This window comes from Eurosta solidaginis, chromosome 5 (genome assembly GCF_040869045.1).
Source record: "Eurosta solidaginis isolate ZX-2024a chromosome 5, ASM4086904v1, whole genome shotgun sequence".
In the NCBI taxonomy this organism is placed as follows: domain Eukaryota; kingdom Metazoa; phylum Arthropoda; class Insecta; order Diptera; family Tephritidae; genus Eurosta; species Eurosta solidaginis.
This window is the reverse complement of record NC_090323.1, coordinates 216,257,132-216,271,100: the sequence shown is the minus strand read 5'-3', so window position 1 is coordinate 216,271,100 and position 13,969 is coordinate 216,257,132. Positions and strand designations below refer to the sequence as shown.

The window sequence follows — 13,969 nt, the reverse complement described above, 5'->3', positions numbered from 1 at the left end:
TCTTGCGCAACCAATATAATAGTATCTTATCAAATATCAACAGAAATCAGCTGTTCTATAAATCAATTAAAACTTACAGCTTGCGTTGCCATCTGGCGTAAAGCAGTGCAAATATTCACAATAGTGCCATAGTACAAATAGATTTCTTTGTGTGTTCACAATCGTTTATTTTTAACAAATTATTTTAACAAAATATAGCTAAACAAAAGCACTACGACCTAAATTGCTCTAAGCTCGCTAATGGCCCGAATCTCCATCTTTACAACCAAAACTATATTTATAGATTTGGATTCCAAATAAGAGCGAAAAAAGGGGCCCGTACATAAAAACAGCAATTAGAAATATTATATATTGTAACGAATTTAGGGAAACTCCGCTTATTTTACACCTTCTACTGACGTTCGTATCGCTAAACTGTTGAATAAATAACTCTAATATTCAATAATGGACTTTATTAAAGTACTTCACAATAACACTGATACTTCACAACCAATAGCTTGCTTAAATCAAACTGATTGCCCATGCCTCAGCTGGTGCTGCTTTTATACTATTCGGTTTCCTCGTTTGCATATTTCTAGGCGTTTCTAGAATTTACTACTTGTTTACTAGCTATAAACTCACCAGCTATAAACTACAGATGACGTTTATAGCTTCTCGCATAGCAATATGCGCGATGATTGCATACTTTTGTGAGTATCTCAGATAGATGCATGTGTATGTGTGAGAGCCATTTTGCTGATGATTGCATACTTTTGTGAGTAACTCTCCGCTGCTGTATGTACATATGTGTAGACATAATGATTGGTCTGTTTATGTAGATACAAGTGACTGCTTAGTATCGGCTTAGAGATGATAGTATCCCTTAGTGTTGCTAATATTCGTCACAATATAGTAATAATAAAACCAATGTTGCCGCACAAAAAACCCTACCCCAAAGCCTTAAACTGTGATTGAAAAACACTTCAGTAGTTTAACAGGAGTTTAAATTTGACTACAGTTTAAGCAAACTCAGTTTAAGTTTAGCTTAACCAACTACTGAAAAAACCGGGCCTAAATCAGAATCAAGTGCGCAGAAAAGTATGCAACATTTAGAACCATATAGTCATAAGAAATGACCGCCTAAGTACTATGTAAAAGTATGGGAGTTAGGTTAGGAATTCGGGGTCTGTTCCCTATATTATATATATATTTTATACCACGGATGGTTCAGATATTACGAATATTAGATTGTTATTCAGCTCTTTATTTGTTCTACCATTTCGTTTTTCTGATTTCATTCATTTCCATTAACTGATATGGTGTCTTGTTGTTGTTGCTGTTGTAGCGATAAGGTTGCTCCCCGAAGGCTTTGGGGAGTGTTATCCATGTGATGGTCCTTTGCCGGATACAGATCCGGTACGCTCCGGTACCACAGCACCATTAAGGTGCTAGCCCGACTATCTCGGGAACGATTTATGTGGCCACATTAAACCTTCAGGCCATCCCCTCCCTCCCCAACCCCAAGTTCCAGCAGGAACTTAGGGTCGCCAGAGCCTCGTCTGTTAGTGAAACAGGATTCGCCGCGGATATGTGAGGTTGACAATTGGGTTTGGAAGCTATATATTGCGCTGACAATCTGAGGGTTGCGCTACACAGCCCCTTGAATATGGTATTCTAGTCGCCTCTTACGACAGGCATACCTACCTATATGGTGTCTGATTGCGCTCCTATCAACGGTAATGATGTACACAATGTTTACAAAGTTAGTAAACTTGCAATGTTCACATAGTTCACAATAAAAATATCCGAATTCCCCATACCGGGAATAACTGGTACTTTGTTGGACTCAACAGAAACGCTTGGGAGGTGACACAAATTTACATAATTATTCACAAATAGCATATCTTAATGAGAGGAAACGGAAATGGTTTCATTCCACCGCTTGTCCAAACAACATTTATTAAATATTTAACAATTTAAATCGCATATGAAGACACGAAAAGGCAAATTCGCATGAAAAAAATTAAAAAAAATAAAAGAAGAACAAAGGGGCCTACTTCTTAACAAACATTCATATTCGTACAAGCGAAAAGTAATCTACTGACATCGAACTAAATAGAGGAAAGGTAAACGCAGATAAGACAACAGGTAATGTTTTTAGTACAAACGGATGATGATAAACTGGGGCGCGATGATGGCACAGGAAGCCAAGACAAGTAAATACAACACCAACAACAACAACAATTAAATGCATAAAAAGGGGTAAATATGATGAAAAACGCAAAAAAAAAAAGCTCAGCGAAGCGTGCAAAACTTAAGTTACGACTTATTGTAGCCCTACAAAGCAAAATCATCATAAATTATGTACATAAGTAGCAGGTATGTATGTATGTATTGTGCTATGTGTTATAGTAGTAAGTATATAACATTTTAAGTTTATTTATAATTTGTATTTTTTTTAATTGGCTCAAATTCAATGCGTTTTGTCATACGTGAAAAAGTTCATAAGTATGATGAGAAACGGAAATCAAAAATTGAAAGTAACAAAGTCAGGCTTTGCATAAAGTTTTGGGGCACTTGAGGTACATATACATATGTATGTACGTAGCTACATATTCAATGCGTGAATTGCGTACCTACATATTTACGACATATATGTATGTATACTATATTATACGAGTAGTATTTAATATTGGTATTAAAAACGTGATGTCCCAAACATGACAGACCGGGTGGCATCATATAGTAACAGCCTTAGGCATTTTACCTCATATAATCGTATTATTAATAAGACGATTAAAGCGTAGTATATGTAAAAAGATGGGTAAAGTAAGAACCTTGTAAGAAAAAGTTTACGTTGAGAGTTCGATGTCTAGGTTAAGGCGAGATAGGTATGAGATTTGGTAAAAGTTTGGTTTCATCATAATCCAGCAGACAGCCTTTATCGTTGAGCTTCGATACATCTGCAAATTTAGTTATGCAAATGGCCTTTAAGCTTGTAAGTACAAATATAAACCTTGCATGCTATAGCCCTTTTTTAAAGTTGCATGTTGTTGTTGTTGTAGCAGTGCTTCACCCCATCCAATAGGTGCGACTGATCACAAATTGTCATCAATATCCTCTAACCGGGTGTTAGATGCGTTGGTTCCACAATACAGTTGAAGAGATGGTTGGTGTCATGTGGGGACACGTTGCAAGTAGCGCATACATTTTGTATGTCGCGGTTGATTCTAGATAGGTAAGAGTTTAACCTGTTACAGTATCCAGATCGAAGTTGAGCTAGAGTGACTCGCGTTTCCCTAGGGAGTGTGCGTTCCTCTTCTACAAGTTTTGGGTATTGTTCTTTGAGTAGAGGATTCACCGGGCAATTCCTGGCATAGAGGTCCCACGCCTGTTTGTGAAGATCACTGAGGATCTGCTTGTGTTTTTTGGCTTCATACGGCTGAGTTCCCAGGTGCCGTATTTCCTCATAATGCTTACGGAGATGATTCCTTAAGCCCCTGGGCGGTGTTGGCTCATCAATCAGATGTCTGTTGGTATGCCAAGGTTTCTGGGTATTCAAGAGGAACTGTTTGGTTAGTATTTTATTTTTGTCCCTAATGGGGAGTATTCTCGACTCATTATGTAGATGGTGTTCTGGGGACATAAGAAGAGTGAGGGCAGTTTTTTGGCAGGCCTGTAGCTTCTTCCAGTGAGTAGTATTTAGGCTTAGCGACCATATCGGGGACGCGTAGCATGCAATCGGCTGGCCAATTGCTTTATAAGTGGTAATGAGCGTTTCTTTATCTTTTCCCCCAAGTACTGTCAGCGAGGGATTTGAGGATTTTATTACGGCTCTGGATTTTCGGTACAATTGCGGTTGCATGCTCCCCAAAATGTAGATCTTGATCAAACGTTACACCCAGAGATTTTGGGGTGTAAGGCAGTCGGTAGCCTAGTGCCATTGACGTGGATGTTCAAAATGGTCGACATTTGGGACGTCCATGTTGTAAATAGGGTCGCCGATGATTTAGTCAGTGATAATGTCAGGTTTCGCAAGGTGAAAAAAATGGAAAGATCAGGGAGGTAGCCGTTTATATTGTTGAATGTATTGAGAAGTCTTGTCACCATATTTCATATTTGATTTTGTTGTTGTACCGATAAGGAAACTCCCCGAAAGTTTTGGGGAGTGTTATCGATGTTGATGACCCTTTGCCGGATATAAGTCCGGTACGTTCCGGTAATAGTGCTAGACCGAACATTTCGGGACCGATTAAATATGACCACATTGAACCTTCAAGATCATGGCGCACCCCATTCCCTAGTTCCATGAGGCGCTTATCAACCCCTTGAATCACCATATTTGATTTTCATAAATAATTGTTTACTATGTACATACATATGTTAATTTTCCTACAGGGCATCGATGAAAAATATGCGACTATTTTAAAAATGAATGAATTATAATGAGTGACAAATACATGCTAGAACGGAAGAAACGAAAACAGAGTTAACAAAATAGTAATCGGCGAACATACGTACAGTGCGTTTATTAGAAAATTGTGTTTTTTTTTAATTCATGGTATGGTATGGTGTCTCAATGCGTATCAAAGGGCACTTTCCTCTGTCGAAGAAGGCTTTCTAGGTTAGTGAAAGCACCGCGTATGGAGCTCCTCCTTGCGAACTCCCCTGGTTGAGCTGCTTGCAGTCACTTTTTTCCACGCAGCGATTAAAACACTCCCAAAAATATTTGTAAAATATTATAATTAGCATCAATAAGGTACTTGCCCGATCAACTCGGGAATAATTTGGACTTTATTCGCCTCGTACGATAGGTATGTCAACAGGGGCAATATTCTTAAACCTGTAACCCTAACGATCTGCGTTTGTTTTTTTTCAGCCGATGAGAAAGTACGAGATAGGTAGCGAGAAGTTAAAAAAGCTGGGAAAGACACAAAGAATTCAATATGGTTACCGAGCTTGTGTTGCAACATATGCTGTCCTAATTCAAGACGTCGTGTAACGCAATCCTTTGAAGGGGTTGCCAGCGCTATTTATAGCCTTTTTAACCCAATCGTCAAATTTGCCTTGCCGTTATGACCCAAACCGTTCAAAGTGATCTTATCAAATCGTTCCTGAGATGGTCGGTCGCTAGTTTCCTTCGACTCCCGTTAAGGATCTTGATCACGTATCTATATATGTACAGTACAGTCGGAAAGTATTAGAACAAGACAAAAAAAGATGTTGATGATGACATAACCTCAGAATTGTATTTTTCCAGATTGAAAATGATCAAGCAAAATGAAATATTCGTGCTGAAATCAATGAAGACTTGGATTCACCAATATCGCTCATGACAGTCAAAGGCCGGCTTAAACAAAAAGGTATGATTGGACGCATTGCTGTCAGAAAGCTACTTCTACGGCCAGTAATTAAATAGAAAAGACTGAAGTTCGCCCAAGAATATATAGACTGGACGATTAGTCAGTGGAAATTAGTTTTATGGTCAGGCGAATCAAAATTCGCACTTTTCCGTAGCCAAATTATGTTGGATAAAGTGTATAGTATCGGCATAAGAGACAAAGCGCTGGACTGGTTTATAAGTTATTTCTCCAACCGACGTCAACAAACATTAAATAATGGTACTTCTATATCAAGTGAAGAAGCTGTTAATATCGGCCTTCCACAAGGATCGATCGTTGCACCAATACTTTTTAAAATATATATAAATGACATAGTCAAAGCAGTAAACCATTGTGATATCAAATTGTTTGCAGATGATACCCTTATTATGATAAGCGATAAAAATCTCAATGTAGCTATTGAAAAAATGCAATCAGATTTAGATAGTGTATATCTCTGGATGTGCCAAAATAAATTAAAAATAAATACTGATAAGACTAAATATATGATCTTAAATAGAACACTTATTAGTAATACAAATGAACTAAAAATTGGAAACTGCAAAATTATGGAAGTAGATAAAATAAAATACCTAGGTATAGTTATTGATAATAAAGTGAAATTCGAGGATCATGTAAACGACTTGAAGCAAAATATTGCAAAAAAGATAGGCTTTTTATACAGATCATGTAAATTTGTTTCAAAAAAGCATAAAATTCTTGTATATAGAACAATCGAGGAACCTCATTTTAATTACTGCCCTACCATATTGTTTTTAGTGGCAGATAGTGTGATAGACAGTTAACAAAAAATGCAAATAAAGCGATGAGGTTTATTCTAAAGAAAAAATACGATACTCCGACAAGAGAAATGCTAAATGAATTCCAATGGCTTAGTGTAAAACAGCGGATCTTTTTCTCTGTGATGTTTTTTATTTTTAATATTAAAAAGGGTAATCTGCCGGAGTATTTGAGAAACAATATTGTATATCAAAGAGACGTTCACAATATTAATACGAGAAATAAAAATAGCTTCAGACTTCCGCTCTTTACAACGGAAAGAGGACAGCTTAACTTGTTTTATAAAGGTTTAAAAAATTTAATGAACTTCCTGTAGAAATTAGAAACTGTGAAGTCTTAAATATGTTTAAAAATAAATTATACTTATATTGTCGCACAACTGTGATACGATAGAGATTTCATATTACATGTGATAAGTTTATATGTTGTAAATCTAGGCATAAAAGCTGTAATAATAATAATAAGTAAATAAATAAATAAATAGGCGTCAATATGTTTGCAGAAACGTCAGTGAAAGATTGAAAGCATATTGCATTGTGTCAACCGTGAAACATGGCGGTGGCTCAGTGATGGGTTGGTGCTGTTCAGATGCGCTACCGTTGGTCAACTAAAAAAAATTTAAGGAATTATGAAAAACGGGTAGTATCACAGTATACTCCAACGCCATGCAATACCATCTGGCATTAATTTGATTGGTCGTGTATTCATTTACCAACAAGATAACGATCCGAAACTTCCATCAAAATTTTGTACTTCTTATTTAGAACTAAAAAAGTTGCCGGTGACCTTGACACAATGGAGTGGCCACCATTTAAATCCCATCGATCTATTGTGGAAAGAAATGGATCGATGTGTGAGAGATCTATAGCCAACAAGCCTTCCTGACTTCTGGGATTGTTTGAACGATGCCTGGAATAATATTCCACATCAAACACTTCAAAAACTCATCGAAAGAATGCCGAAATTGTGCGCTGCAGTAATCAAAGCAAAAAAGTGGCAATTTTCAAGAAAATCGCTTAAAGTAATATTTTCACTGTTTTCTTATAAATTTTGATGGACTCCGAACGGCATCTTCAAGGCAGATGGCTTTTCACTGAGAGCTTTTCATGGCAGAAATACACTCGGAGTGCTTTCTAAACACTACCGAGGGGCGACCGCGCTTAGAAACATTTTCTTCTATTGAAAATATCTACTTGTTCCTAAAATTTTGATGTTTCTTTGCCCGGGAAGTGAACCCAGGATCTTCGGTGTGGTAGGCGGAGTACGCTACCATCACACCACGCCGGCCACGGGGGATTGGGATATTAACTGAAATTTAAGGCATCCTGAGTTACTTTATACGGGCCAATTGGTACACTTTTTACATACATACATATACTTCAAAGAAACAATGCATTAGCTCCATTGCAATGATCCAGCTGAGTTCGATATTTCATTCCTAAATTCTATAGCCGCCTGTCTGCTATTCAGACAGTTAACAGACCACATCTTTCGATAAGGGTAAAGTTGAATTATATCTAAGTATAGCACTGCCAGATGGTGTTCATTTATTATTAACCCTGTCTGTGGAACCTTCTGTGCCTCAGATGTTGTGATGGTAATGGCTGACAAGTTGTTTCTTGATTGCGCCATGTCCTTATAACTTCGGACACTCTCTCCATATACTGCGGTTATGGTCGAAGCTGTCGGATTTTTGAATTAAGACCTCATATTTGGGACCTTCCGGGTTTTGTTGGTGAAAAAGATCTTGTTCTCTCATCACCATGAAGCTAGCTAACAAAGCATAATCTTCCAAAATCACATGCAACGCAAAAGCACCGTGTACTCAACTAAACAAATCAACCTTAAATCACAATCACCTTACTTGATTTCCCCAACACTGTACGTTCCCTTTACCATAACATTCCGCCAATTCTTGAAAACAAAACGAAACCAACACATTTACAAATCAAACGACTGTAGCTAACAAAATATTAGCGCATGTACAGAAAATTCATTCATAAAGGGACGCGCAGAGGGAAATCAAAAAGCATGCAACAAACGACCAACTGGAAACATCGCTAAACACAAAAAAAGCAGCTGCATTTGTATAGGAATTCATTACCGTTTCAAACATCACGCGTTCTCAGAAACCACAGCAGAATCAGGTAGACACGTTAACGCTGTAAGAAGGAAAGAGCAAACAAGATGTATGCACACAGCAATTGAATGCTTCTTTTTCCAACCACCTCAATGTTTTTCTTTACTGCTGAATGCATTAATTTAATATAAAAAAATTAATTAGTAGGCTTCTAAATACTTTCCACAAAATTAAATTGAAGCACTTTCTTTATACTTTTTAACAGTTAACATAACTTGAACTTAGAACTCATTTGCATTTTCTTCAATCAACAAAAATCTTTTGAGCGCGCAATGTTGAGGCTAGAAAGTGAACGAGCAAAGCCACACACAACATCCGCGACCACCAACATTCCAATGCACTCACACGAGTTTTTTTAGCGAGAAAACCAAAACAAGTATTCATATGAGGTAATTCCTTGCACTACACGTAATCGAATCTCACTTTTGTTAATAATTTTATAAGATTTAACACAAATTTACATACCAATTTTTACTTTTAATTGCTCTTCAATTCGTACTTCGCGTGTATTATCGGCCATGTTGGATCCATAACTAATGCTTACTTGTTCCACACTCTGGTCGTCTCTTTCCTCGTATTTCTTTTTCAAATGCATTTCGTTTATTCTTCACTTTTGTTTGATTCTGTATTCTTTGTGGGAAATTTTTCTGCTGTTACAGGGCTGCCGCCATATATTTATTTGTTGTTAGTTTTAAATTTTTTATTGTGGAAAGACACAAATTGATGCGCTATGTTGGCATGTTGCTTTTGAAAACTTTTTATTGCGATAAATGTTTACAGCGTTGAGTGGATACATAATGGATCGATGGTTTATCTCTAATTTTGGGAAATTTTTGTTTTAAGTTTTACGTACGAATAAAATTTAGGGTAAAAGTCTAGGACAGAGGTTGACTGTTAATACGCGTCCAAAAATATCGTGAGAGGTATCAAACGAGGCGTATTGACATCAGTATTACTCATGGCTGTATAATAATCCGAAGGCGGAAAATAAACATTTTAGCTCGTTCAAAAGATATTAACGAGAACCCGAAAAACTACTATGGGTCTCTCCCAAACCGGGAGTGCGATCAATAGTATTTTTGTGCAGAACACTTCTCTGCGTTGGCGGCCTTCGACTGCGCTTATGAAAAATTATCCTGGCCTTTCCACCAATGGGGTGGAATCAAACACACAAAATGTGTTTCAGTGCACAACAACATTACAACAACCACATGAAAATTGCCAACTTCAACTGCAAATATCTCCGGACAGAGATACAATTTTTATTTTCCGCCTATGAACTGTTGTTTTCCAAGTCAGTGCGCGTTTTTTGACACCACTCCTGATATTGGACGCGTATTAGCAGTCGATAGCTGCTTTAGACTTTAAGCAAATTTGGTATATGGATTATTGATATTGAAGTCAAAGCCCGTCTTTTGAAACCTCTCCCTATATTTTTGGACGCGTACCAGCAGTCGATAGCTGTTATAAACTTTTAGCAATTAAACTTAGTTCTCCCTTAAACATATCGCTAGAATCATGTCTAATCTCGATCGCGAAATTAATCCCTATCATAGAATTTTCCTCTAAAACACCCTAGCTCTGTATTTGATTGAAGAACGGACTAATTCAGAATTTGTATCAAAACACGCTATCTCGAGAACGAAAATCGACACTGATGATGGCACAACGCCGAAACCGGTTTGTCGCGAAACCAAATTTGACAAGGGATAACGGAAAATCGTTCCAATATACATCAATTGGTTTTTGGGTTTTGTCATATCCATAACCTGTAGATATTTGAACTGGTGAATTTACGAAATTTGGATATTTTGTTTTGAATAAGTTTTGACTAATTGACTTATGACTTGAGCAATTTGTTAGTAATTCTTTGCATTTTCTTCTTTTTAACAACATTAACTCATTTTTTTTATACACATGGTTAATTTTTTAAAATGGTTATGACTAAATTATTATGACTATGAAGGAACAAAATGCTGACATATTCTTAACAGATCGCGCACTAGTCTGTCACAGTGAATATTTTGCCGATTCCTGACCCATTGTCTTGAAACAAAAACAAGAAAGAAAAGCGCAGGGAAATACTACAGTTTACTTACGAAAACATTGGGAATAATTTTACAACCAAAAGACATGACAGGCATGAAGACTACTCTTTTAAAAATACATAGAAATGCTTCTAGATTTAATCCACGGTCGTGGCCCGAATATTTCCAATATATACAGGGATCCGTAATTACTTAAATAAAAAAAATTCCTGTATATACGGAATTAAATGTTAATGCTCAGTGATCAAAATATTTTCTTGAGTTTCTTAGAATTTACTAATAACCTCTTTACATGAACCATCCTGGTCGAGTTTTTGACATTTAATAATCTTTTGATTTTAGTGTCGTAGGTTCGTAGGAGCTTTGCATGAAAGAATACAGCTTTTGCACACACCAATTTATTCTTTGTGCATCTAAGCTAGTGTATTCTGCTATATTTAAATTAACCATAAAATAAGAAATAATACTACCGAAGTATGCAATTCGGTACTTAGCTGGCAATTGCACATTTTTTCTTCCTATTTCCATGGTATAAAAAAAAGGTAGTTCAACTTAAAATTTTTTTTACGTATTTGGGGATTTTTGAAGTTGCTATATCGTTACTGCTTGTATAAAATTATTTGATTATTATTTGAACAATAATTATATGCTTTAGCACAATTATTGTGCATACATGTCTGTTGAAAAAAAACGAAAACATGTAATTTTACTTTAAAACAAATTTACAAAATAATGATAGTTCCACACCATAGAAGTATATGTTATTTATGCCGTTTATGTTTCGTTTATGCGATTACGACGTACCGTTAGTCAATAAAATGAATATACCCGAAACAAATTGAGAGACCAAGCTTTTGAAACTGTTTTACGCAATTAAAATATATACCAATCGTTCTTGAGTTAAAATATTTTTCCAAAAACGTTCAATGTTTAACAATAATTGTGTTATGGAATTTTACCACATTATTGCATCCAAAAAAATAGAGTGTAAGTTATGTATATATTAGCGGCTTTTACGTCCAGCGTATTATTTTATAGACAAATTGAAATTGCATAATGTCTCTTCTATGACATCTTCTGAAAGTGATATACTTTAAAACATAAAGTTTCATCAATAAAGTGATTTTGCAATAAATTCATAGGGTTTAGGATATCAGGAAACACAAAAATTAATATTGAACTGTCAGAAAGATGTTTGAAAAAAGGTTCACCAATTCCAATTTACATCGTTCTCGATAATCTTTGGTTTTCAGGACAAAGGTCGCTGAACTCGTGAACAACCGTATAGCCAGTTACGTGTAGCTCATGCATAATGAGTTAAAAGTAACTGCTCTGAACGTAGTATTAAAATTTTAAAATATTGGTTGTTTCAAATTTCCACACAATGACCGCCACATAGGCACATATTACCGATCAAATGTCCATTCCACCCGGGCTTTCATCTCGTCAAACGAAAGAAAACTTGTTTTCTAGACTCGTATTTCGTATTTACAAATTTCTAATGCTCCTAATTTTTTCTTCTTTCTTCTTTTCAATTGGCATCAGTTATTGGTGCCTTAATCTAAAAATCGTGAAATTTACATAAAAATGAAGAAAACGAAAAAAATTAAAACATATTCCACAAATAATAAGTCTCTTAGTCAAAACTTATCCAAAACAATAAATAAAATATACAAAATGTTAATAAATTCACCAACTCAAATATTTTTAGGTTATGGATATGGGGAAAAACAAATTGGTTGGCTGTGATATGGTTATGGCGTTATGATATGTCACCATTGACCAATTACATTGATTTCCATAAGGTTGGTTGGATCAGCTGTTTTATATAGATATGTATAACTCACCATTAATTGGCCCTTTAATTGGTTGGTTATGGAATGGTTATGACTAGCAAACCTCTTGTGATTGTATCATGAATTTGGCTAATCTTGTGATTTTCGGTATTTTGCCGGTGTGGGACAACTAGGTATGCTCACGTTTATTCAGGTTACACGTACAATAGTTGTACTGATATGTAATACCCACAAATTTTATAATTTGTCAATATTTTGGCTTCCATCTTGTACTTAGTTTTTATTTTTATATATTTCATCATTATCCATAATTGCTTTCTATCTATTGCTATTGGGAAACTGGTTTTTGAAAAAGGGAAATTTTCACATTTTGTTCTAAATTCAATTCCTGACCATCACAACCCATACAAATGACCAAAAATATATCCAATAAGCAACGAAACGCTTTGAAAATGAAACACTTTAGTGGCCACTCAAAAAAAAAAAAAAATACAAATATAGGCAGGTGAGAAATCAACGTCTTGAATTCAAGCAGGAAATCCTTTGCACCTTTTACCTCTACAGTAAGAGAGAAAACGTATGCATACACAATGTAACTGTTGAATAGCATTGTACTGTTAAAATGCAGTACATAATATTAAGTGCCTAAATTTAGTTTTATTTTCCTTATTTTTTGCTGACCATGGCGTTTTGAGAAGGGGTCACAAACTTGTTGGCTTGCTTCTTTGCATAGATGTATAAGGTGAATGTATATATGTATGTACACATGTATGTACATGCATATGCATGCAATTGGCATGAGTGGAGTTACTGCCTAAAGAGGAAATGGGAAATTGGTATTCATTCATAAATTCACTTTGTTACTGCTTTTTTGTTGTTTTTTTGGGTAATATTTTGTGTGTCAATTCAGCACGAATGTGCGTAGTCGTTGCCGACGCATTTAATTTTGTAATGTTGTTTTTGTTGTGTACCTATAAGTAATCAACATTTTCATGACATTCTCATAAACTATGAATGAATGCATGAATATTGGTGGAGAATTAGCATACGAATAAGAAAAAAAAAGACAAAAAGGTATTGCTGAAAAGACTAAATTGGTGGTGAGGAAAGATGATTGGAATTTTCAATGAATTTTTTGTCCCTTGCATGCATGGCCGACAGAAAAAAGTATTGGATTAGGATATTTTAATGTTTAGCATCACTGTTATTAGCTAATAATTGACACAAAACACGGCGCGTTGAATATTTTTATATATCACATTTTTTTAAGTTATCCGCTCATTCATAAGTTTTTGGTACAATTGAAACACACTAATCAATCACTTTTGTCCATATAAATTTGAAGTGTTTCAATATCCTGATTGCAGCTGCATCACATTTATCGATTTTTTATATAACTTTTTTTAAAACAATTACTACATCAAGCATATGCCGTTGCATAGAATTGCTCACAGAAATTCTCAGCTCTTGTTTCTTTTGCACCATGTAACTACACCTCATTCAAAAAACCACTTTTGTCAATTTAAAATATTCACTTCCGGTGTCTGCAATGTGGTCCACTTTTTCACACAGAACCCGAAAACTCATATACATACACACACGTATATCGAATCAATCGAAGAGGTTGTTTGCTGCAGCATAAGTTTCATTCAACCGCAAAGCGAATGCCAGTGGAGGCATATAAAAATCATACAAAACAAAAAAAAAAAAAAAACAAATGCACAAAATAAATTGTAACCAAATGTTATCATCATCCGATAAACAACCACAACGGCAGACGATTTCTTTGCTACTACTTTCCGTGTGCGACCGTTAAGCATGTTG

At 35.6% G+C, this 13,969-nt stretch overlaps 1 protein-coding gene across 1 annotated transcript in view; it reads right to left on the bottom strand.

The window, feature by feature from the left end:
• RasGAP1 (Ras GTPase activating protein 1) overlaps positions 1-12,292 on the bottom strand; it is a 105,999-nt gene extending 93,707 nt beyond the window's left edge. The window contains exons 1-2 of the mRNA XM_067788200.1: positions 12,197-12,292; positions 8,767-9,117 (exon numbers count right to left, since the gene is read on the bottom strand). Of these exons, the coding sequence (XP_067644301.1) occupies positions 8,767-8,896 (130 nt within the window). The 5' untranslated portion in view covers positions 8,897-9,117; positions 12,197-12,292. The remainder of the gene's footprint in view (positions 1-8,766; positions 9,118-12,196) is intronic.
• Positions 12,293-13,969: the final 1,677 nt, after the last annotated feature.